This window comes from Mytilus californianus, unplaced genomic scaffold (assembly GCF_021869535.1).
Source record: "Mytilus californianus isolate M0D057914Y unplaced genomic scaffold, xbMytCali1.0.p SCAF_19, whole genome shotgun sequence".
Lineage (NCBI taxonomy): Eukaryota > Metazoa > Mollusca > Bivalvia > Mytilida > Mytilidae > Mytilus > Mytilus californianus.
In genome coordinates, this window is record NW_026262667.1 from 4345594 (window position 1) to 4372328 (window position 26735).

The 26735-nt window shown below is 32.9% G+C and overlaps 1 protein-coding gene across 1 annotated transcript; it reads right to left on the minus strand.

Moving 5' to 3' along the window:
• Positions 1-2055: 2055 nt before the first annotated feature.
• On the minus strand, positions 2056-26675 carry LOC127727099 (coiled-coil domain-containing protein 130 homolog). The gene is made up of 7 exons (XM_052234511.1): positions 26584-26675; positions 19517-19650; positions 18936-19110; positions 18442-18526; positions 17473-17645; positions 8806-8944; positions 2056-2682 (listed from the first exon to the last, which is right to left on the minus strand). The coding sequence occupies exons 1-7, from the start codon at positions 26584-26586 to the stop codon at positions 2150-2152; spliced, it is 1242 nt and encodes a 413-aa protein (XP_052090471.1). The 5' UTR covers positions 26587-26675; the 3' UTR covers positions 2056-2149.
• Positions 26676-26735: the final 60 nt, after the last annotated feature.

A 26735-nucleotide genomic window follows, 5' to 3' on the forward strand; every position in this document is an offset into this window, starting at 1 on the left:
CGAAAGTTAAACCCACAACCTTCCATATTCAAGGCAGTCATGCTAAAACTGGACAACTGATCAGTATATAATTATTGTAAGGCCAATAAAAAAGTAAACCAACAATTACCTCACCCTTATCTTGTGAAATGTATTAATAACTTTTCAGCACAATGCAGTGTGAGGTAGGTAGCAAGAGTTTGGAACACATCCTATACAGTATAATTTATAGAAAGTAAATTTGGTTCTGAATACTAAGATGTTTTTGTTTGCCATTGTTTAGACAAGAGTGCACATGCTGAAATGTCTTGCCTGCTTTACTTATGTTTGAATTTATGTTGAAAGTCTGTAATAGGAAGATTTTACTACAAGCATCACATAAACTTAACATTATCAATGAATGACAAAAATAGTGGTCCTATTGCTTATAGTACCTTCAACCTTGATCACTGATCCATGAAACAGAGTCAAGGTCAGGTCAACCCTGTCTGACGGAATATAGACCTTGCAAGGAACCCATATACCCAAATATAGTTATCCTATTACTCATAATAAGTGCGAAATTCACATGACAAAAAAAAACATAATTTTTGTTCAAGCAGTCACTGAACCATGAAAATGAGGTCAAGGACAATGGACATATGACAGACAGAAACTTTATAACATAAGGCATCTGCATACAAGGTATGAAAATCCAGGTCTTCTACCTTCTGAAATATAAAGCTTTAAAAAAATAGTTTTTGCACCAAATTGTAATCCCTATGTCTCGCATTTTGGACTTTCATAGCAAAAATCACAATATGTAATGTCTTTAATTAATATTACTAACAAACTAAATTTAATAAAATGCTCCGTTGGGGCCCAGCTTGATACGACTGCAGAGCTCGAACCCTGAACAGTTGGGGCAAGTATGGACACAACATTCAAGCTTGATACAGCACTGAATTTGGATTGTGATTAAATATTTGACACAGCACAGGTTTCTGACACAGAATGAATGTGGTCTAAGAACTTAAAAATTTTTAATTTACCTATTCAAACCATATCATTATTATTTGCTTTTATATATAAATCAGAAATAACCAATTTAAAATGGAAAATTTAAAAGAAAAAAAAATCCCTCCCCCCAAATTTTTTGAACCCCCTTATGATTCATCACCCCCAAACTTAATCCCAGCCTTCTCTTTGTGGTATGGTACCTTGCAGTACAATTTCAGAGAGATCCATACACTTGAACACAAGTTATTGTCTGGAAACTAGAAAAATGCTTATTTTTGACCCCTTTTTGGCCCTTAATTCCTAAACGTTTTGGGCAATTACCCCCAAACTCAATTCCAGCTTTCTCTTTGTGATATGGAACCTTGTAGTACAATTTCAGAAAGATCCATACACTTACACACAAGTTATTGTCATGAAACTAGAAAAATGTTTGTTTTTTTACCCTTTTTGGCCCCTAATTCCTAAAATTTGGAGGCAATTACCCCCAAAATCAATCCTAGCATTCCCTTTGTGATATGGAACCTTATGGTACAATGTCAGAGAGATCCATACACTTACACACAAGTTATTGTCATGAAACTAGAAAAATGCTTGTTTTTTGCCCCTTAATTCCTAAAATTTGGAGACAATTACCCCCAAAATCAATCCCAGCATTCCATTTGTGATATGGAACCTTGTGGTACAATGTCAGAGAGACCCATACACTAACACACAAGTTATGTCTGGAAGTTACAAAAATGCTTATTTTTGGCCCCTAATTCCTTAACTGTTGGTACCATAACCCCCAAAATCAATCCCCACCTTCCTTTTGTGGTATTGAACCTTATGGTAAAATTTCATAGAGATCCATTCACTTAAACTCAAGTTAGAGTGCGAAAACCAATTCGTCTTAGGACGACGACGGAGACGACGATGCCAACGTCATACCAATATAAGACCGCAAAATTTTTTGCAGTCATATAAAAATTAAACAGCCTTTTGCCAATGAAGATCATAACACTTCTAAGGTCATTAGAGCAATACTTGTTCCAGTTCAGATGAAACCAGTATTTGGGAAAATATATGTAAGTGTGGACAAATCTATTTAACTGAATGTTAATCCAGTCCATCATTTATTGTCATGGGTATGAGGAATAAAATGTATACTGATTTAAAATAATAATTTAATAATTTATCCTTCTGAAGATTCACTTTCACTGTCTGCATATACTGAAACTAAACCAAGAGCACTACTGTTGGTAATAGGACTTTGTAATTTTATCACATGATTTTTGCAAGTATCTGCTTCAATAATGTTTTTGTCTGTATCACAAAACAATTTATCAGAATCAAGAGGGTTTAAAGAGTCTTCAGGAATAATGGTACTCCCTCCATCTACAAAACCTGTGATTAAATTTCCATTATCCATTGACTGTTCAACTGAAATGTCCAGACCATCTTTCATCTTTTTAAATTGTGAAGAATCTTCTTCTAAATTGCTATCCAGTGATCTCTTCCTAACACCTAACATTTTTCTGATCTGCTTTGATGAATTAGTAGAAGATTTGATCGTGTCAAATGGACTAGTTTTCCTTAATGCAATAGATTTGGCTAAGTTCTGTTTAGTATCATTTCCTTTTGATAGCAAGTCTTCTGCTTTATTTGTTTCAAAAATGGGTCTCGATTCAATTTCTTTCCTTTTCTGTATCTGTTTTTCATCATATGCTGAAATGTCGGAAATAAGTTTTGAAACAATAAAAGTGATCAGAACAAACATTAATAAAAAGGGGAGGATAAAAAAAAACCAAAGTTGAAGAAAGACAAACAAAACTAAGACAAAGAGAATAAAATGCTCCGCTGGGCGCAGCTTGATACGACCGCAGAGAAAACCCTGAACAGTTGGGGCAAGTATGGACACAACATTCAAGCTTGATACAGCACTGAATTTGGATTGTGATTAAATATTTGACACAGCACAGGTTTCTGACACAGAATGAATGTGGTCTAAGAACTTAAAAATTTTTAATTTACCTATTCAAACCATATCATTATTATCTGTTTTTATATATAAATCAGAAATAACCAATTTAAAATGGAAAATTTTAAAGAAAATAAAAATCCCCCCCCACATTTTTTGAACCCCCTTAGGATTCATCACCCCCAAACTCAATCCCAGCCTTCCCTTTGTGGTATGGTACCTGCAGTACAATTTCAGAGAGATCTATACACTTGAACACAAGTTATTGTCTGGAAACTAGAAAAATGCTTGTTTTTTGGCCCCAAATTCCTAAACGTTAAGGGCAATTACCCCCAAACTCAAAACCAGCTTTCCCTTTGTGATATGGAACCTTGTAGTACAATTTCATAAAGATCCATACACTTACACACAAGTTATTGTCCTGAAACTAGAAAAATGCTTGTTTTTTGCCCCTTTTTTGGCCCCTAATTCCTAAAATTTTGAAGCTATTACCCCAAAAATCAATCCCAGCCTTCCCTTTGTGATATGGTACCTTGCAGTAAAATTTCAGAGAGATCCAAACACTTGAACACAAGTTATTGTCTGGAAACTAGAAAAATGCTTATTTTTGGCCCCTTATTCCTAAACGTTTTGGGCAATTACCCCCAAACTCAATTCCAGCTTTCACTTTGTGACATGGAGCCTTGTGGTACAATGCCAGAGAGATCCATACACTTACACACAAGTAATTGTCATGAAACTAGAAAATTGCTTGTTTTTTGCCCCTTTTTTGGCCCCTAATTCCTAATATTTTGAGGCAATTATGGAACCTTGTAGTACAATTTCATAAAGATCCATACACTTACACAAAAGTTATTGTCCTGAAACTAGAAAAATGCTTGTTTTTTGCCCCTTTTTTGGCCCCTAATTCCTAAAATTTTGAAGCTATTACCCCAAAAATCAATCCCAGCCTTCCCTTTGTGATATGGTACCTTGCAGTAAAATTTCAGAGAGATCCAAACACTTGAACACAAGTTATTTTCTGGAAACTAGAAAAATGCTTATTTTTGGCCCCTTATTCCTAAACGTTTTGGGCAATTACCCCCAAACTCAATTCCAGCTTTCCCTTTGTGATATGGAGCCTTGTGGTACAATGCCAGAGAGATCCATACACTTACACACAAGTTATTGTCATGAAACTAGAAAATTGCTTGTTTTTTGCCCCTTTTTTGGCCCCTAATTCCTAATATTTTGAGGCAATTACCCCGAAAATCAATCCCAGCATTCCCTGTGTGATATGGAACATTGTGGTACAATGCCAGAGAGATCCATACACTAACACACAAGTTATGTCTGGAAGTTACAAAAATGCTTATTTTTGGCCCCTTTTTGGCCCCTAATTCCTTAACTGTTGGTACCATAACCCCCAAAATCTATCCCAACCTTCCTTTTGTGGTTTTGAACCTTATGGTAAAATTTCATAGAGATCCATTCACTTAAACTAAAGTTAGAGTGTGAAAACCAATGTGTCTTCGGACGATGATGACGACGAGGCCAACGTCATACCAATATATGACCACAAAATTTTTTTGCGGTCGTATAAAAACGACGAAAAAAACAAATAAAACAATAAATAAAGCAAAAGGAAACCGATAAAAATGAGGAATGTATTTAGGGGCTTTGGAAGGGTTAGTACTGGTAGGAACGATAGTTCCTTCTAGTAGAACCTGTGATCACTTGTTCTGTTGCTCATGGTAAAAATCATTTGGTGATGTTATAAATGAGAAATGTATTTATTTGTTTTGGAAGGGTTAGCAGTTCCTACTATTGAAACCTGTTGTGTTGCTCATGGTAAAACATGTTTGTTAATGTTATACTAGTAATTTTAATATGACGACCAATATATCGTCAGCCAGTATAATCACAGTATATCTACTTTTAGCACAGATGCATAGATACACAAAATCGGCTGTTCCGTGTTACGACCAGGTAATCTCAATTTTTGACAGTAAATCACACGTTTTACATAGGTCAAGCTTCTCTATTCTAGATAAAACATAAACAAATCGGTCCATTTCAGTTATTATTTCGATGTAAAATGTCATAAAACAAAAATTCCATGAAATGATGTTATCGTCTTTGGCAACTAAACAAGGTGACGTCATATGTATGCTTCCTGTGTCAAATGTAAACACCGGGCGTTTTAAGGCTTCTTGTACACCTCAGAATGGGATAAAATAACACAAAAAAAACAAATTTAGGTGAAGAGTTTTTTTTATTTATTTTTGAATAATATTATATCACTAATACTTTTATATGTGGGGTAAAACAGAACAGCCAAAACAGCTGTGTATAGGGCTTTCACGGTTGACAAAATTACAGAATTTGTCCTATTAGAATCGAAATTATTCATGGCAGCCGTAAATTTGTTTTCATTTAACCATGGGTTGGGCATTTATATCCATATTTTACCCCTCGCTTTCACTCGGGATGAAATAATAAAAAATAAATGAATTATTTCTTAAATGAGGAATGTATTTAGGGGCTTTGGAAGGGTTAGTAACGGTAGTTCCTACTAGTCGAACCTGTGATCACCTGTTGTGTTGCTCATGCTTAAACATTTGGTAATGTTATAAATGAGGAAATTTAACTAGAGGCTCTCAAGAGCCTGTGTCGCTCATCTGATTCTACTTTGGTTTTGGAAATCATGTAAAAATAGATTAAAATCATAACAGATACCCTAATAATGAGTGAGGCCAAATTTGGTTAAATATTGGTCCTGTAGTTTAATAAAAAATCCTGGTGGCCATCTTGAACAGTAAATCAGCAACAAAGTAGCAACACTTCATCAGCACCTCATAAGAAACATTTATGCCATGTTTTGGTTTCATTCCATTCAGTGCACCTCTAGAAGAAGCATTTGTATGTATTTCCCATAGGGTCTTATGTTAAAGGAAGTCCCCCCATTGGCGGCCATCATGGATGAAAGATCAGTTTCAAAGTAACAAAACTTGGTCAGCACCTCATAAGGAACATTCATGCCATGTTTGGTTTCAATCCATTCAGTATGTGGTTCTCTAAAAGAAGACATTTGTATGTATTGTCCATAGGGTCCTTTGTTAAACATTGTCCCCATCTGGCAGGCATTGTGGATGAAGGATCAGCTTCAAAGTAACAACACTTGGTCAGCACCTCAAAAGGAACATGCATGCCATGTTTGGTTTCATTCCATTCAATGGTTCTCTAAAAGAAAACATTTGTATGTATTTCTCATAGGGTCCTATGTTAAACTAAGTCCTCCGCTGGCGGCCATCTTAGATTATGGATCGGCTTCATAGTAACAACACTTGGTCAGCACTTCATAAGGAACATTCATGCCATGTTTGGTTTCATTGCATTCAGTGGTTCTCTAAAAGAAGACATTTGTATGTATTTCCCATAGGGTCCTATGTTAAACTAAGTCCCCACGCTGGCGGCCATCTTGGATGATGGATCAGCTTCAAAGTTAAAACACTTGGTCAGCACCTCATAAGGAACATTCATGTCATGTTTGGTTTCATTCCATTCAGTGGTTCTCTAAAAGAAGACATTTGTATGTATTTCCCATAGGGTCCTATGTTAAACTAAGTCCCCCGCTGGCGGCCATCTTGGATTATGGATCCACTTCATAGTAACAACACTTGGTCAGCAGCTCATAAGGAACATTCATGTCATGTTTGGTTTCATTCCATTCAGTGGTTCTCTAAAAGAAGACGTTTGTATGTATTTCCCATAGGGTCCCATGTTAAACTAAGTCCCTCGCTGGTTGCCATCTTGGATTATGGATCGGCTTCAAAGTAACAACACTTGGTCAGCACCTCATAAGGAACATTCATTCCATGTTTGGTTTCATTCCATTCAGCGGTTCTCTTAAAGAAGACATTTGTATGTATTTCCCATAGGGTCCTATGTTAAACTAAGTCCCCCGCTGGTGGCCATCTTGGATGATGGATCCGCTACAAAGTAACAACACTTGGTCAGCACCTCATAAGGAACATTCATGCCATGTTTGGTTTCATTCCATTCAGTGGTTCTCTAGAAGAAGTTCAAAATGTAAAAAGTTAATGACGACGACGGACGACGGACGCCAAGTGATGAGAAAAGCTCACTTGGCCCTTCGGGCCAGGTGAGCTAAAAAGGGTATTAAAGTGTGACTATAGTAAGTTTAACATATCAATGATCATCCATGGTCATCCTTGACACAGATCTTCCATAATAGTCAACCAAATAATGATGGCTGCCATAAAACTTTCAAAAAGATGACTTAAAACATCACTTTTCTTAACTGATTTTTGTTTAATGGAAAAATTGAATTCTTCAAAAGTTTTGTCCTGATTAAACTAACTAAACAGTAGCAAACAACTTGTCTTCTCTCATGGGGTGCATATGATTGACGTCACAATTAAAATTGCTACATCAGTTTTATTTTGAACAACGCTGGAGATCAAAATAGACATTAGTGTTGGTGTTCCTCGCTAGGAAAATAAAAAATTCATAAGGGTTCCGCTGAACCCAGTGTCTTGCCTACTTCTGCTGTTGTCTATGTTTTCAGAGTGATAGGGGAATGCACATAATAGATTTACAGTTAATGAAATAAAATGTTTGAAATGTATAAAAAATGTTATGCTTGTAAAAAATGAATATAGTATGCAATCAAATCTATAGATTTATAAAAGAGTTGAAACAAAAAATTATTGAATGAACAAATGATAAAGAAGATAATTTTTACAAAAATAGGGAAAAAATTATTAAAAATGTTCCTCTAAATACTATCTTTTGATTGTAAGAAGCTTCTGTCCAAGTTTGGTAAAAATCCAGGATGGTTTATGAATCTAATAAATGTTTTAAAAACTTTAACTGCAGACTGTATGTAATGTTAACTGGAAGAAAAACTAAGTCCATTTATAAGTAATATACGGAAAAACAGGAAATAAATTTTTACAAAATTTCCTTCTAGATACTAGCTTTTGATCATAAACAAGCTTCTGTCCAAGTTTGGTAGAAATCCAGGATAGTTTAAGAAAGTTATTAAAATTTTTAAAACTTTAATCACAGAGTGAATGTAATGTTAACTGGCATAAAAACTAAGTCCATTTATAAGTAAAATACGGATAAACAGGATATTTTTTACAAAATTTACTTCTGGATACTATCTTATGATCATAAGCAATGTTCTGTTTAAGTTTGGTAGAAATCCAGGATAGTTTAAGAAAGTAATTAAAATATCAAAAACTTTAACCACAGAGTGAATATTTGTGGACGCAGCCGACAGAATGTAGGATCGCTATGTCTCACTTTTGCGACAAAAGTCACAGGCTCGACAATCAAATCATTCTAAAAGTATGTTTACATGTATCTTTTCTTTCCTAATCGTGAGAAGCATAATTTTCTATAGTCTTCATCAAATCAAAATGGCTGCCTTTCAAATGTGTCAAATAATTCTATCATGCCATGCTCTATGCTCATTTTAACATTGTAGGCATTATATTTGTCAACATTTTACACCTCACTAATGCACGGTGTAAAGATATTGACAAATATAATGGTTACCCATATTAAAATAAAAAATAACCATAGAAAATGGCATGAAAGAATTATTCTTAAATATATCCTGTTTAGTTCTGGCTTTGTACATACTGTTTTATGGGAACTTCCTCCATTGCAATATAGCAATGTACTAAGTGACAAAGTTTAACATATTATTTATCAATTCTGTCAGAGAAGAAGATTGTAGAAGTTAACAGATGACAGACTCCATGTAACAGCAAGTGATGAGAGAAGCTTAATGGACCTATTGGCCAGGTGAGCTAAATAGCATAAATTCCTTGAAGTTGATCTTTATATAATCTTACTTTCAGTAGGTCTAAGTCTCAGTAGCCCAGCAAGTTTCTTATCCTCGTCTGTTTCCTTCACCAGTGATATGTCAAGAGATGATTTTAATAATAATTCTCTATCTACCTCTTCTGTTGCTTTAATTGCTTTCTTTTCATTCTAAAACATATTTAATTCACTGTATCAAAATCTAAACAAAAGGAGATGTCAGGTTTACATCAATGAGACAGCAACCAGACAACATAAGCTGCAGAAATTCACACACTGACACAACATACTATGTCTAATTAATGATAGATTTTTGAAGAATAAGAATTTGGTATCATATGACTCTTCTATGCATATTCATGTATATTTAGATAGACAGACTTGAAAAGGAATAGGTATGATAAGGCCACTTTTTGGCCGCTTAAAGTTGAAAATCAAAAAGTACAATATATTTCTTTAATAACATCCTCAGAGGTTCACAAGACATTAATCCTCAGAGGTTCACAAGACTCTGTCAGATATCTGTGTTCCTTTTGTTAAATTGGGGCTTAAATATATTCTTTAGGATATAAAAATTCTTACTTTTAAGGATGTATTCTTCTGATGTTTTAGTCTCGTTGAAAGCTCGCTCCGGAATCATTTCCAAAACATGTGATACAAGTGGAAAATATCAATGAATTTAAAAACTATCATAATCAAACTAAACTCAGTGAAAAAATTGTTCACTTACAATGAATAGTTTTTGAGTAATTAAATTTTCAAATTTTATAACCAATTTGGTCAGTGTCAGAGGTACAAAAAAATGATTTAAAAATATGTACATCCCAATATCAATTTTTTCCTTTCAAAATTCTTAGATAGGTATTATTATCAAAAGACAAAAATCACAAATTTACAAAATTGACAGCATGGTCAATTTGACACGAAAAAGCAACTCAATTTTATAAAACTTTCTAATATTAGCACCAACCTATAGTTTTTTTAAGTTAAATTTATTCAAATTGGTCCACTTCCTCTTTAGTCAAAGTATGAAAAAAAGTTTAATTGTGAAACTGTGATTTTTTCATGATAGCTCAAAAATGTGTAAAAATTGATGAAAAGTTGGAAAATCATTAAAAATGGGTACCTTCAAATGGCCGTGGCAAAAAAAGAAGTGCACCAGTGTATGATTTTTTCTTCATCAATTACTTTCTTAGTCATATAAACCCCAAAATCAGGTTAAGATAATGTTTAATTCTAGAAATTTTTGGCTCATCAGAGGTGTACATCCTCAATTCAGAACTACAATAAAATGCTCCGCTGGGCGCAGCTTGATACAACCACAGAGGTCGAACCCTGAACAGTTGGGGCAAGTATGGACACAACATTCAAGCTTGATACAGCTCTGAATTTGGATTGTGATTAAATATTTGACACAGTATAGGTTTCTGACACAGAATGAATGTGGTCTAAGAACTTAAAAATTTTTAATTCACCTATTATGGTCCAATATCCAAAATCTAAATACATGGTTAGATTCAGCATATCAAAGAATCCAAAGTATTCAATTTTTGATGAAATCAAACAAAGTTTAATTTTGGACCCTTTTGACCTCAATGTGGACCAATTTGATAACGGGGCCCAAAAATCAAAATACATGGTTAGATTCAGCATATCAAAGAACCCCATATATTCAATTTTTGTTGAAATCAAACAGAGTTTAATTTTGGACCCCAACTTGGACCAACTTGAAAACTGGGCCCATAATCAAAAATCTATACACATGTTTAGATTCAGCATATCAAAGAACCCCAAAAATTCGATTTTTGTTAAAATCAACTAAGTTTAATTTTGAACCCTTTGGACCTTAATGTAGACCAATTTGAAAACTGGACCCAAAATTAAAAATCTAAATACACGGTCAGATTCGGCATAACAAATAAATTAATGTGGTCAAAGATTTTACAAATCTAATGCGCCATACTGTGCAATTAAAGTAATCTTACTTCTTGAAATTTTTCAATATTTGAAATTTGAAAAAAAAAAATAATATTTGAAGAATAATTCTTTTCAATTTCTGTAATCTGAAATGAGAAAAAATTGACCCCCCACAATTTCTTTTTACCCCCCCCCCCCCCTCCTTTTTCCCCCAAAAAATTCTTTCCCTCAAGATATGGTCATAATCTCAATTCAAATTTCCAATGAAGTTTGCAACCATAATTACCCATTTAAATTTACCATAGTGCTAACTTAATGTATTTTATAACAGAATTTAAAATATGGTGTCAAATCTTTCATATGGATTTTTTTGTAAAAAAAAATAGATGCAACAATTGCAGATATTTTTACTGGTCTTCCTTTATAAATATGCATTTCTTTAAACTTAATTAAAAGCAGTGTAAGGGAAGTAATCAAAAAGTTGTATTTGGATTACCTCCCTTACACTGTTTTAAATTGTCTTAATTGTTCATTAACCATTAGTTTATACATAATTTAAAATCAGTGTAAGGGAGGCAATTCAAATGATGTATTTGATTTATCTCCCTTACACTGCTTTAAATTAGGTTTTGTACTAAAGTATTTGTCCATTAACCAGGACAACCTTGTTTTCCCCCTTTTTTGCCCCTAATTCCTAAAGGGTTTGAGCCATAACTCCCCAAAGCAAATCCTAACCATCCCTTTGTGGTATGGAAACTTGTGGTATAATTTCAGAGAGATCCATACACCATTCCACAAGTTATTGTCTGGAAACTAGAAAATGCTTATTTTTGGCCCCTAATTCCTTAACTGTTGGTATCATAACCCCCAAAATCAATCTCAACCTTCCTTTTGTGGTATTTAACCTTATGGTAAAATTTCATAGAGATCCATTCACTTAAACTAAAGTTATAGTGCGAAAACCAATGTGTCTTCGGACGACGACGACGACGCCAACGTCATACCAATATACTACCGCAAAAAATGTTTGGGGTTGTATAAAAACTACCAAAATAGCTTTGAAATCTTGTCATTAATATCTAGACATGAGCCAAGGCCTTAATGAAAATGACATCTTAATTTAGTTAAAATATCTTTTTTGGTAAGGCCTTAGATCATATATGATTTGCCAAAAACTATTAGTAAAATGATGATTTTAGTCAAACATCAATTTCAATATGTTTGTGATGTCACAGTGATATGACAACTGATATTTTTGTACTGAAGTTCCAAATTATATCATCCTTTAATTTATCAATAACACTAACATAAGAATAAACAATTTTACTTTTTTTACAATTTCAGGAGGCTCTTCTCCTCATACTTCCTGCTTAACAAGAGAATATTAATTCATAAATAGCCCATTATGTAAAAATCCTTAATAACCGATTCCCTACCTTGTAGAAGTTCAGAAAGATGATACCTTTTAAAGTAATCTTATATAACTAGAGGCTCTAAAGTGCCTGTGTCACTCACCTAGGTCTATGTGCATCTTCAACAATGGATACTCTCCATCTTTGTGGACTAGAATAGAATTCATGACAAAAATCTCTTCTTTGTTGATCTAGTCTTGCTAATCATTTTTGCTTATTATGTTTCTATCTATCTAATATAGTTTTTTAGATAGTAGAAAACAATGCAAAAGAATGATAAAAATTGTTATCAAAGAGAAAAACTCCAATAAGGGGTCATCAAATGATTTAAACTATGTTGACTAATTTGTAGATCTTGTCTTGGTAATAATTTTTGCTTATTTAAGTTTCTATCTATCTATTGTAGTTTTTCAGATATAAGGCAAAACGCAAAACAAATGGTCAGAACCATCATTAATGGGCGAAAAACTCCAATTAAGGGGTAGTCAAATGATTTCAACTATCTACTTAATTGTAGATCTTGTCTTGATGATCATTTTTGCCTATTAAAGTTTATATCTATCTATTATACTTTTTCAGATATTAGTCAAAAATGCAAAAAAATAGTAAAAATTATCATTAAAGTGAAAAACTCCAATAAGGGATCATCAGACGATTTCAACCATTCAAACTTATTTGTAGAACTTATCTTCCTGATCATTTTTGCTATATAAAGTTTCTGTCTATCTATTATAATTTTCAAGATAATAGGCAAATATTTTAAAAGATGGTAAAATTTGTCATTTAAGGGCAATAAGTCCTATAAAAAGTCGTCTGAGAGTTTGGAAGTAAATAGAGAATAGGTAGATCTCATCATTTCAAACATTTCTGTCCTGTCAGATTTTCTCTATCTATAGTGGTTTTCAAGTTACTAGACAAAACTTGCATTTTACCTCTATGTTCTATTTTTAGCCATGTCAGCCATCTTGGTTGGCACGTAGAGTCATCGGACACATTTTTTAAACTAGATACCTTAATGACCATTGTGGCAAAGTTTGGTTAAATTTGGATCAGTAGTTTCTGAGAAGAAGATTTTTGTAAAAGTTAACGATAACGGATGACCGAGGCCAAGTGATGAGAAAAGCTCACTTGGCCCATTTGGGCCAGTTGAGCTTAAATTTAAGAGATGTGGTATGATTGCCAATGAGACAACTATCTACCAGAGTTAAAATGAAGTAGTAGTAAGCAATTATAGGCCACTGTACTGATGACAGTTGTTTTCCGTTCGTTTGATGTGTTTGAGCTTTTGATTTTGCCGTTTGATAACGGACTTTCTGTTTTGAATTTTCCTTGGAGTTCAGTATATTTTTATTTTACTTTTTTCTTCAACAATGAGAAAAACCCATACCCTATAGTCGGCTATAAAGGCATGAAAAATATGAAACAATTCAAACAATAAAACTAACAGCCTGTTATTTAAAACAGAACTATTTACGAAAAACTAATACATTGTAATATGACAGGCATGAACCAACGACAACCACTGTACTATAAGCTCCTGATTTGGGACAGCCACATAAAGAATGTGGCAAGGTTAAACATGTTTGTGGGTGCTCAACCTTGCCATAACCTGAGAAGGTGGTGTTACAGTACAACATAAGAACTGTATGTCTATATTGCACAACATAATTGGCTTTACTCAAAAGATCGGTCTGAGTCACAATAACAAGTAACATATAAACAATAAACACAAAGCAAGTAAACACATGTAACTATATTTATATAATTGATGATAAAGAAAATGTTTTAAAATTCTTATAGTTACACTTATAGCTGAATGAGAAATGCACACTTTAATCAGGTAGGACAATACTGGATAGGTTTAAGACTTCTAATAAAGTTTCATCGAAATAAATTCAGTCACCTGTGTCAGTAAACACTTAACAGAATGAAACACTAAACAGAAACGTCTCTGCACAATATGTTTACAGCTGACATCTAGGGCTTCTTCAGGTATATTGCAACTGTAAACAGTTAGTTTCATATTTTACTTCAGTAAATATACAATCTTTTGCGTAGTTAAAGCAATGAAGAATTAGGTTCTTATTTTGCTTTTTGAAAAAATTAAAGAACCTTAGTGAGCGCGCTCACATACCCCACGTCCCCACATTGTCATTGGAGAAATAAAATAAGTGCAAGAATAAAAAATTGTATCAGAAAAAAAATTGAATCATAATTTCCTGTCAATATGCACATCTACATAGTATGTCCTTATTATCTGAAAAGGTTTCATGAAATTCTGTTGTGTGGTTTGAGAGGAGTTGCGATGACAAAAGGTTCCAGTAGTATATTGGGCAAATAAGTTCAAAGGGGCGTAACTCCTGGAAAAAAAATTGAATCGTAATTTCCTGTTGATATGCACATCTACGTAGTATGTCCTTATTATCTGAAAAGATTTCATGAAATTCTGTTGTGTGGTTTGAGAGGAGTTGCGATGACAAAAGGTTCCAGTAGTATATTGGGCAAATAAGTTCAAAGGGGCGTAACTCCTGGAAAAAAAATTGAATCGTAATTTCCTGTTGATATGCACATCTACGTAGTATGTCCTTATTATCTGAAAAGGTTTCATGAAATTCTGTTGTGTGGTTTGAGAGGAGTTGCGATGACAAAAGGTTGCAATAGTATATTGGGCAAATAAGTTCAAAGGGGCGTAACTCCTGGAAAAAAAATTGAATCGTAATTTCCTGTCGATATGCACATCTACGTAGTATGTCCTTATTATCTGAAAAGGTTTCATGAAATTCTGTTGTGTGGTTTGAGAGGAGTTGCGATGACAAAAGGTTGCAGTAGTATATTGGGCAAATAAGTTCAAAGGGGCGTAACTCCTGGAAAAAAAATTGAATTGTTATTTCCTGTCGATATGCACATCTACGTAGTATGTCCTTATTATCTGAAAAGGTTTCGTTAAATTCTGTTGTGTGGTTTGAGAGGAGTTGCGATGACAAACTGTTGCAGTAGTACATTAAAGTAAATAAGTTCAAAGGGGCGTAACTCCTAGAAAAAAAATTGAATCGTAATTTCCTGTCGATATGCACAACTACATAGTATGTCCTTATTATCTAAAAAGGTTTCGTGAAATTCTGTTGTGTGGTTTGAGAGGAGTTGCGATGACAAGAAATAGGACTGACGGACTGACAGACTGACGGACTGATGGACGGACAGACGGACGGACGGGTCAAAAACATTATACCCTCCGCAACTCGTTGCGTGGGGTATAATAAATCTTTTGCATAGTTATAACAGTGAAAATCAAAGCACAGGAATGCTGTAAAGACAGTGTCTGTCTACCCTATGCTTTTATTACATCTGGTTTTCCATCCTTATATAATGAAATCAGACCTGACACTCAATTCATCAAATTCAAACAATAATTGGAATAACTTCATCATTTTAAAGCTTTTCTGATCGAAACTTTTGATGCAGAGATATGTGTCGCCTTTTTGTTATTTTGATAGTACATGTATGATGCAAATATTGAATCCAAATGGCAATATTTAACATGTAAACTATGCAAAACATTCAAAGTCAATGAACACTATGACTTAAGGTGCAGGACCAAATAACCGCTATGGAAAATAGAAATGCCAATGTTTATAAAACTTTATACCAAATAACATTGACTTATCATAAGTGGTTACCTTAACACTAACCTAAACATAAACTTTAACTTGTAAACAATATAAAAATTTCAAAGTCAATGAACCCTTATAGGGGCTGGGGCCAAATAATCTCCATGGAAAATAAGACTTGCAAATGCTAATATTATCATTGACTTAACATTAGTGGTTCCTCTTAAACTAATTTAATCACAAACTTTAAACTATGCAAAACATGCAAAGTCAATAGACAATGACTGAGGGGGCAGAGCAAATTTACTCCTTGAAAATGAGATGTGCAAATGCTTATGCATCTGCATACCAAATATCATTGGCCTACTACAAGTGGTTCCCATTAAACTGACCTAATCACAAACCAATAAATGAAAAGTAAGCAAATTTCAATAGACAATGACTGAGGGGACAGGACCAAATTTTCTCCAAAGAAATTAGATGTGGAAATGCTAATACAACTGCATACCAAATATTACTGACCTACCACTAGTGGTTCCCATTAAACTTACCTAATCACAAACCAATAAAAGTTAAGTAAGCAAAAGTTTCAATAGACAATGACTGGGGAACAGGGCCAAATTTTCTCAAAAAAAAATTAGATGTGGCAATGCTAATACAAGTGCATACCAAATATCATTGACCTACCACTAGTGGTTCCCCATAAACTTACATAAAAACAAACTAATACATGTTGATGCCGACCCCGTGGAAACAGCATTCCTAAGGCTTGCTTTTTGACAGATCAACAATTGAGATTTGAAAATTTAAAATTTTCATTCATTGATGTGGAAAAATTATTTTTTACATGTCCAACGTTTATTTAACACCACAATATAAATATGTGCGTGTTCCACTTTTAAAAACAAGTAGGAGACAAAACCCTTTTACACAAGTCATAAAAATATTTGATAACAAATTAAACAGGTAAAACGATTATCAGTAATATCAAAACACTTTTAAAAGTTTAAAACTAAAAAAATATGATGATTTAATGCCACTTGATAGTCAGTAAAAATCTGATTTTATTCATAATCACTGACAAATTCAGTTTCTTTTTATTGTCTCAAATTCAAGCAGCATGGTCAATTCCTGAAAAATTTGGAAGTTTATATTGTCATTAAAATCAATTCAATTTTAATCTGCTGCATTCCACAATTAGTCATTAAACCTTTGCTGTGAAGTGTCTCCCCTGCTTAATTGATTGTGACTAAATTTATGTTAAAGTCTTTTAAGATAAAGTATTTACTACAAGTATTAAATAAACTTGACACTATCATTGATAAATGTAAATGAGGTCAATGTCAAATGAACCCTGCTAGATGGACATGTACTCTTTTCAATCATTCCAGTCACCAAGTACATGTATAGAACTTTGATATATTGCTTATAATATCTAAGAAACAAACTTTTCTACAAAACACCTAATGTTAACCAAAGAACCATGAAAATGAGGTCAAGGTCAGATGAACCCAATCAGACAAATATGTACACCTCACAATCATTCCATATCCCAAATACAGTTGACCTAACATAGATGTAATCATGTAACTATATGTCATGGCTACTTAATGAAAATATTTCTTTATCATGTTTATGTAAAAATAATATAGTTTTTTTCTGAATATTATCAAAGATGTCAATCCATAGCCAATATCCAGCAAAAGTTCTTGATAGTAATGATCAATGATGATAGTAATAACTATGATTATTATAATAATACCCTAAATTTTTCTCTAGCAATTTTGTTAATGATATAATCATCTTTATACTGGTTCCGTTCATCAGCAATTTGGCCTATTGTTGGAATAATAGATTTTCCTCTTTGTTTGTCATCTGATCCATGTTCAAGTTTGTACATAGAATCTGTAGCTAGTTTCTTGTGTGTTGCTTTATCTGGAAAAGTAAAATATTTTTTTTTTTCAGTCAGACTTAATGACACACATATGCACTCTTTTATAAAACATTAAATAACAAAAATAAACACTTGTTTAAGTTGCCTTTGATAAAATTCCTTTTCCTGTTTTATAACAACTTATATATATAATTAATCACTGACAAGGAAATTTTTGAATAGATATTTGAATATTAAATGAATCTGCATGTCTTGCAGATTTCCTGAAGGCCTTCTTTAATTGGAAAATTGATTTAGATTTTTAACAGATTTTTGTGAAAATTCCTTGAAAACCTTCAGAATTTCCAATAAAATTTGGTATAGTTTATCAAACTACTGTGGTTTCATTTATTTTTGTGGGTTCTAATTTTTGTGGATTGAGAAAATGTGATTTTGTGGTTTTGTCATGGACTGCGATCGAACCTATAGAAAATTTGTATTCGTTAAATATTTAAATTAATTGTTGATGTTTACCAACAATATCCATGGAAACGGGTATCCCACAAATAATGATGAATCCACAGTATTTGTAACATTTATTTATGATAATTACTTGTTCAGTTTTACAACATTTTTTTCCCTTTGACAGTATCATAATTCTAATTAAAAAAAAAGGGTTTGAAAACCATAGGTTGAATTTAATGATAAAGGGGAAAGACCGCAATCCTTCAAAGTAAGTATCATTCAAGGATGATGGGAAATAAGTGCCTTTTTTTTGTTTTTTGTTTTTAAGTCATTTACAATTATGACAGTTTCATTTTTATACGTTCATAAGATTTTGAATTATGTTCAACATACCTTCTGGAACAATCTGTTCATTAGCTTTTGGATCCCATCTTTGTTCCTTCCTTCTGGCACCACATAAGATTACATAGTCATGGTTCTTGGAAGAAAGAAATACTTCTCAAATTACCTTGCTCTAAAATTCATTTAACACATTCAAGAGATAACATTTTTTTGGCTTCATTTAATACGAATTCCCTTAAGGTGCACACATTCCATTTTTATGTCACTAATTTTTGATAAATCTAAACAATTATTGTGCAACATAAGGAGACTTTCATTTTTCCATATTTCAAAAGTCTGGAAACATGCGATTTTTATATGACAGAAGATGACAATTATTTCTAAATGAAACACAGAATCACACTTATTGGTTGTTTTTTTTCACTTTTAATAGCAATATCTACATGATCTACTTCTCTGTTTTTTAAATTGAAATTGATACTTATTGCAAAGGAAATAAAACCTTTCCCCAGAATCAGTTCATCTGAAAATAGTGGTGATATTACCTTAGGATCTGTCTGTATTTCAAAGTAGTTGTCACAAAGATGACATTTCATCCTGAACTTGTAGATGGGGGTTGTGTAGTAATTTCCCACTTTTGTCTTTTCTGCATTGTACCGAACACCCATACCAACATGGCTGTTACAACCACCACACCAAATATTATATGGCAACTCAAATCTGCAAGCACATACAATATGTTTATTTTTTTAATTTTCAAACTTAAATTATATGTTTATGGTCATAAAAACTTTTACATTTCAATTGTAGGTACATTTGTACTAAACTAGTGTTTCAGGATAGTAAAAACTGTTTTTGATAACTATGATCACAGTCTGAAGACATGACAATGAAAGTATTCCTAACAAGTTTTATAACATGTATAAATAGTATTTTGCTTGCTTTAACAACTTTCTATTGAACAATTTTTACTTATTCATTTTTTTATATTGTTTTTGTCAACTTGTCAAAAAGGGCCAAGCTAAAAGCCTTTGAAAATTCACTTAAAAATGCATCTTGCTAAATGATCACAACTTATATAAATCTAAAATTTATTGTAAAAAGAATATGAATATAGATATCAAACCTGATAACAAGGATGCCTTGACTAAGTTTTTTAGCCCTGTCTCGTAGTGGATGTTGACCAACATACTTATTTACAGAACCTTTAGAAGGATCCCAGTCTGGTGGATAATATTTATTGACAGATTTTCTTTCTGCCTGTAATGTAAAAATTTTAAATTTACTAATTAACATGAAATATTTACATGCATAACATATTGTACACTGAAGAATTCAGACTATTTATTCAATTATCATTCCATTATTTCCTTTAAATTAAACTTTATATCTTTCAATGAAAGAATTTTGTCAGGAGTACAATCTAAAATCTGACTTCATATTTTCATGGTGGATGTTATAACCTGTAAATGCAGAGTTATGTCTTCTCTGCATTACTTCAACAATGGTAAGTCAGGCAAAGGTGGATATTTGTCTCATCTGCAATCATACCACATATCCTTATTTTTATATAAGCCACTACACATTAACTAGACAATAAAGTCACAAAATGAGTGAAACTTTTAAGGGTACAAGACATACAAAATGCATCAAATGCTGATTATTAATATAGGTTCAGCGTTAAAATTTTAGGTAGCAATAAAATGCTTCGCTGGGCGCAGCCTGATACGACCGCAGAGGTCGAACCCTGAACAGTTGGGGCAAGTATGGACACAACATTCAAGCTTGATACAGCTCTGAATTTGGATTGTGATTAAATATTTAACACAGCATAGGTTTTTGACACAGAAAGAATGTGGTCTAAGAATTTGATTTTTTTTAATTTACCTATTATGGTCCAAAGTCCAAAATCAAAATACATGGTTAGATTCAGCATATCAAAGAACCCCATATATTCAATTTTTGTTGAAATCAAACAAAGTTTAATTTTGGACCCCAACTGGGACAAACTTGAAAACTGGGCCCATAATCAAAAATCTAAACACATGTTTAGATTCAGCATATCAAAGAACCCCAAGAATTCAATTTTTGTTGAAATCAAACTAAGTTTAATTTTGGACCCTTTGGACCTTAATGTAGACCAATTTAAAAAACAGGACCCAAAATTAAAAATCTAAATACACGGTTAGATTTGGCATATCAAAGAACCCCAATAATTCAATTTTTGATGAAATCAAACGAAGTTTAATTTTGGACCCTTTTGACCTCAATATGAACCAATTTGATAGCAGGGCCCACAAATAATAAATCTAAATACATGGTTATTTTCAGCATATCAAAGAACCCCATATATTCAATTTTTGTTGAAATCAAACAAAGTTTCATTTTGGACCCCAATTTAGACCAACTTGAAAACTGGGCCAAAAATCAAAAATCTAAATACATGGTTAGATTCAGCATATCAAAGAACCCCATATATTCAATTTTTGTTAAAATCAAACAAAGTTTAATTTTGGACCCTTTGGACCTTAATGTAGACCAATTTGAAAACTGGACCCAAAATTAAAAATCTAAATACATGGTTAGATTCAGCATAACAAATAAATAAATGTGGTCAAAAATAATACAAATCTAATGCGCCATACTGTGCAATTAAAGATTACTTCTTGAAATTTTTCAATATTTGAAATTTGAAAAAAAAAAATATTTGAAGAATAATTCTTTTTTAATTTCTGAAATCTGAAATGAGAAAAAATTGACCCCCCACAATTTCTTTTTACTCTCCCCCCCCCCCCCCCACCCTTTTTTCCCCCAAAAAATTCTTTCCCTCAAGATATGGTCATAATCTCAGTTCAAATTTCCAATGGAGTTTGCAACCATAATTACCCATTTAAATTTACCATAGTGCTTACTTAATCTATTTTATAATAGAATTTAAAATATAGTGTCAAATCTTTCATATGGATTTTTTGGTAAAAAAAAAAAGATGCAACATTTGCAGATATTTTTACTGGTAATCCTTTATAAATATGCATTTCTTAAAACATAATTTAAAAGCAGTGTAAGGGAAGTAACCAAACTGTGGTATTTGGATTACCTCCCTTACACTGTTTTAGATTATCTTAATTGTTCATTAACCATTACTTTATACATAATTTAAAAGCAGTGTAAGGGAGGTAATTTCATTGATGTATTTGATTTATCTCCCTTACACTGCTTTAAATTATGTTTTGTACTAAAGTATATGTCCATTAACCAGGACCACCTTGTTTTTCCCCCTTTTTTGCCCCTAATTCCTAAACGGTTTGAGCCATAACCCACCAAAGCAAATCCTAACCATCCCTTTGTGGTATGGAAACTTGTAGTATAATTTCAGAGAGATCCATACACCATTCCACAGTTATTGTCTGGAAACTAGAAAATGCTTATTTTTTGCCCCTTTTTGGCCCCTAATTCCTTAACTGTTGGTACCATAACCCCCAAAAACAATCCCAACTTTCCTTTTGTGGTATTGAACCTTATGGTAAAATTTCATAGAGATCCATTCACTTTAACTAAAGTTAGAGTGCGAAAACCAATGTGTCTTCGGACGACGACGACACAGGACGACAACGACGCCAACGTCATACCAATATACGACCACAAAATTTTTTTGCGGTCGTATAAAAATGTGTGCAATGTTCTGCTAAATTATCTCGATTCAAAGAGATAATGTTGCAAATTAGAATTTTTAGTTTCTGATAGTACATCGCTACATGTACAATGTATGTAGATTAAATATTATAAACACATGCTATGTGGATTACATGTATATCACTAACCTAACCAATAATAAACTAAAAAGATCACACAAGGAAGGACATGTACAAAATAGATCCTGAAACAGGATAACAAATAATGGCCATAATTTAATAAGACGTATATCATGGATAACCAACACGACAGCTACAAAGGATATGGGCCCTTACAATGTATATAATTATTTCCCAAAACAGGATCTAATATTTAAAACAAGTACATGTACGTATACTTAATTTATGGGGAACAGGTCACAACTTTCCACTTTGAAAACACCCCCTGACAAAAATCAACCCAAACACTCATAAAACTTGCCCCATTTTCAGAATACATGTGTGTTCTACGTGAAGTGATCTGATGTTAAGAAGTGCAACAGAATTGATTATAACAAATGTAACATGACTGGGGTTAAGACATTCTTTTACTTATAATATTAATATTTTGGAAACAGAGAAGGACAAGAACTAAAGGTTAGTTGAATACCAGAGGTAATAACACCATGAACATGTATACCAGAGAGTTAACTAAATACAATCACAGATTTAAAATGGTCATCTGCATAATGATGTGAATTTTTATTGTCATGGTCTTATTTGTACTAAAAATAAATGGGGAATGTGTCCATGGGACACAGACGATGCCCCCGTTAGCATATCATATAAAGTTATAAAGGAACATAACTGAAGAACGGTAAAAGTGACACTACCCAAATTTGTACTTGATCTGAGTTTTGTGGTAATAAGTATTGTGTATAAGTTTCATAAAATTTGGTTGAGGCAAACTTAAGCTAGAGAATGGAAACGATAAATTCAGCAATTTTTCCATTTGTAAAGGGGCATAACTCAAGAACAATAAAAGTGACACCTCCAAAATTCAAACTTGATCTGTATTTTGTGGTAATAAGCATTGTGTATAAGTTTCATAACATTTGGTTGAGGCTAACTTAAGTTAGAGAACGGAAACGAAAAATTCAGCAATTTTCCATTTGTAAAGGGCATAACTCTAGAACAATAAAAGTGACACCTCCAAAATTCAAACTTGATCTGTATTTTGTGGTAATAACCATTGTGTATAAGTTTCATAACATTTGGTTGAGGCTAACTTAAGTTAGAGAACGGAAACGTAAAATTCAGCAATTTTTCCATTTGTAAAGGGCATAACTCTAGAACAATGAAAGTGACACCCCCAAAATTCAAACTTGATCTGTATTTTGTGGTAATAAGCATTGTGTATAAGTTTCATAACATTTGGTTGAGGCTAACTTAAGTTAGAGAACGGAAACGAAAACTTCAGCAATTTTTCCATTTGTAAAGGGGCATAACTCTAGAACGGTATAAGTGACACCACCAAAATTTTATCTTGATCTGTGTTTTGTGGTAATAAGCATTGTGTATAAGTTTCGTAGCATTTGGTTAAGGCAAACTAAAGTTAGAGAACGGAAGGAAAAATTCAGCAATTTTTCCATTTGTAAAGGGGCACATAACTCTAGAAGGGTTAAAGTGACGCTACCAAAATTCAAACTTGATCTGTATTTTGTGGTAATAAGCATTGTGTATAAGTTTCAAAACATTTGGTTGAGGCTAACTTAAGTTAGAGAACGGAAACGAAAAATTCAGCATTTTTTCCATTTGTAAAGGGGCATAACTCTAGAACGGTTAAAGTGATGCCAACAAAATTCAAACCCCGCTACGGCGAGGGCATTAAAAGATCTATGAGGTTAAATAGTTGATTGTTTATTTGTGCAAGTGACTTGCAATATAATAAAATTAAGTGATTAATTATTAATCAACCTGGGACAGTGGTGTAACAGCACAACATTAGAACGAACTGTAAAAATCAGTTGCAATCTGCTTAACTCAAAAGATTGGTACGAGATCCAAAAACAACTAACATAAAAACAATAGACACAAAACACCAAAATATGAGTACTCGCAGTTACTAAAAGCTAGTTCAAAGCCAATAACATTTAATAAATAAATCATGTCCTCCCAGACTAAAGTATCAATCAGTACACATCCAATGAAATTACTGTAAAGACGTCTGAAACAGTCTGAGAAATTCATGACTTTGTGCAATACCAAAATATAAGTGTGATGGTGGTCATTTTGTTTACTTGTTTAGATTACAATTTATTTGGGGAAATTGGTTAAAGTTAGTATTACATTACTAACTTCAATAACTCTTTCTCCTTGCTATAGAATAAAGATAATACATGTAAGTTGTTTTGTTTTGAAATAAAGTGACATTCTAAACCGTAAACATGTTTCCTTTGGTGTTTTGTGAATCATTTTATTTTGACAATGATCAAAGGCCAAGTTCATTCATCTAAAAAAGACAGGAGGAAGATACTAAACGACTATCAAACTCATCACAATGAAATTGCAATGACAACAAAGAATAACACAAAACAACAGGCCACAACGCACATGTTTATTAGGCATAGTTCATAGTGCTGCATTGAAGTTTTAAGTTCCTGCAGAGCATTTATTTCCATGTGCAAAAAAGCTTAATGCAAACACAAACATCAACAATAATAACTTTAAGCTCACACAACCATTCAAATCATGCACTATTCCAAATCGAAAAAGAGCACTAAAATATTTAGGGTGTCTACACCTAAGCTAGTTATAACAATTATTAATATACCTTACATATATTATAAACAATTCTATTGGGTAACACGTTATCACGTGACATAGAATAATTCAGTTAACTTTTATTTAATTGCAAGGAGGGACGAATAACCCTAAAAATTAACACCAGCGGTGAATAACCCTATTATTCACTGATGAATAACCTTTTGAGTTTCTTGATTTGTACACGCAATATCTCCCATGAAAATGACGTCACAGATGTAAGTAAACAAAATGGCAATGTTCAACTTCAAGTCACAGGAAGCCCATCAAGTGACGAGGAAACAAGGCTTTGGAAATGCATCTAGTGCCGAGCATATCTCTTATAAACGGTCCTTTTCAGGGCCATCAATATTTCACAAAAAAGATTCTACCTTTGCATACCTGCCAACCCTCCCGTTTTGAGCGGGAGTCTCCCTCGCAAATGACGAAATTCTGGAAATCTCCCGCTTGCCGGTCTGCTCGCACGCGGGAGTATAGAATCTCCCGCTTCTGGATATTTACCTGGATTAACCCACGTTTGTAATTCTCTGACTTTTTCATTACTTTCAATATAAATAAACAAACAATCGGCGATCATTTGAAAACTTTGGTCAGTAGTTTTTATATTCGATGTATAAGTAATCGAAATTCATTTCTGCTATGTCAATTCCAACAAGATAGTCTTTGTCTGGACCAAGTGGCAGTGTAAAAAAGAAGAAATATATAACTGCAAATCAAAATGTCAAGCAGATTTGAATGAAAGATTTTCAATTTTTACGACCAAGTTCACTTGGCAATGAATCTTTTTGCACATCATGTACAATCAACTTTTCGATTTCTTCTGGTTGTCTGTACGATGTTTTAAAGCATGCTCAGTGTGAGACTCACAATAAAATCAAAATATGGAATGTTATGAGTTATGAGACTCGGAGGTACATGTATAGAAAAAGGGTAAATGAAAAAACCACCTTGTATAGATTATCACCATGAATTGGAGAAATAAAGTATATTTAGTAACTCTTATTGGTGTTTTGTAGATGAATACTTTAACAGGTCATATATTTAACTTGGAAATGTCGTTCGCACAAAATCTCCCCCTCAGGTTTCAGAGGTTGGCAGGTATGCCTTTGTTGTACAAATGAGAATTTCTAAGACATAAATTTATTTTTCGAACGTTTAATTGTGTTTGTTACGATACAGTAGGTAACGTGCTTTTTCAATGTTTCAAAAGTCCCTTCCACTGTTAGTTCAGTATAATAAAACAATTGTGGCCCCTAAGAAGGGATGAATATCCAAAATTATGATTTTCAAATGCTTAACAATAATACCAAATTAGCTTTGTATAAATACCAATTAACACAAATCTACATGGACACAAAAAAAAAATTATAAATAGCCATATGATAAAAAGAAAATATGAAATGACAAATGTAGCCACACAAGAGACAGATTATTCAGTCTAACACAAATCGTAAATGTAAATAGTAAACATTCATCAAATAATATAAAAAAAAAAATAATATTTCATTTAAAAAATTCAAGAAATATTTTGATATAGGCCTATATATCTACAAAGCATTTAATAATTCAACCTTTATTTAAATAAAAAAAAAAGTGCAAACGAACGCAAGGGGGCGAACGTGTGCCGTGTGGGGTGCGAACGGGTGGTGCGAACGTTTTTTTTTTTTTTACAGTTGGTGAGAAAATTTGACCCCACCCTCTCTAGTTTCCTTGTTTTATGATATATTTCAGAAAACTATATAATTCTATTCGACTTTACCATTGATTTATATGAAGGTTCTCGATTTCAAACAGGTTGGAAAAAAAAAACCTTGAGATGTTTTTGTAACACATCGGTTATCGTCCCTAAATATACGTATTTGTTTCGGATATTATTCTGAAATTTTATGAATTATATTATTCTACAAAAAT

Coding starts and splice junctions, on each gene's coding strand:
- LOC127727099 (XM_052234511.1), bottom strand. Junction 19,111..19,516: donor CAAGGCATCCTTGTTATCAG/GTTTGATATCTA, acceptor ATGTGCTTGCAG/ATTTGAGTTGCCATATAATA. Junction 18,527..18,935: donor AAATACAGACAGATCCTAAG/GTAATATCACCA, acceptor CTTTCTTCCAAG/AACCATGACTATGTAATCTT.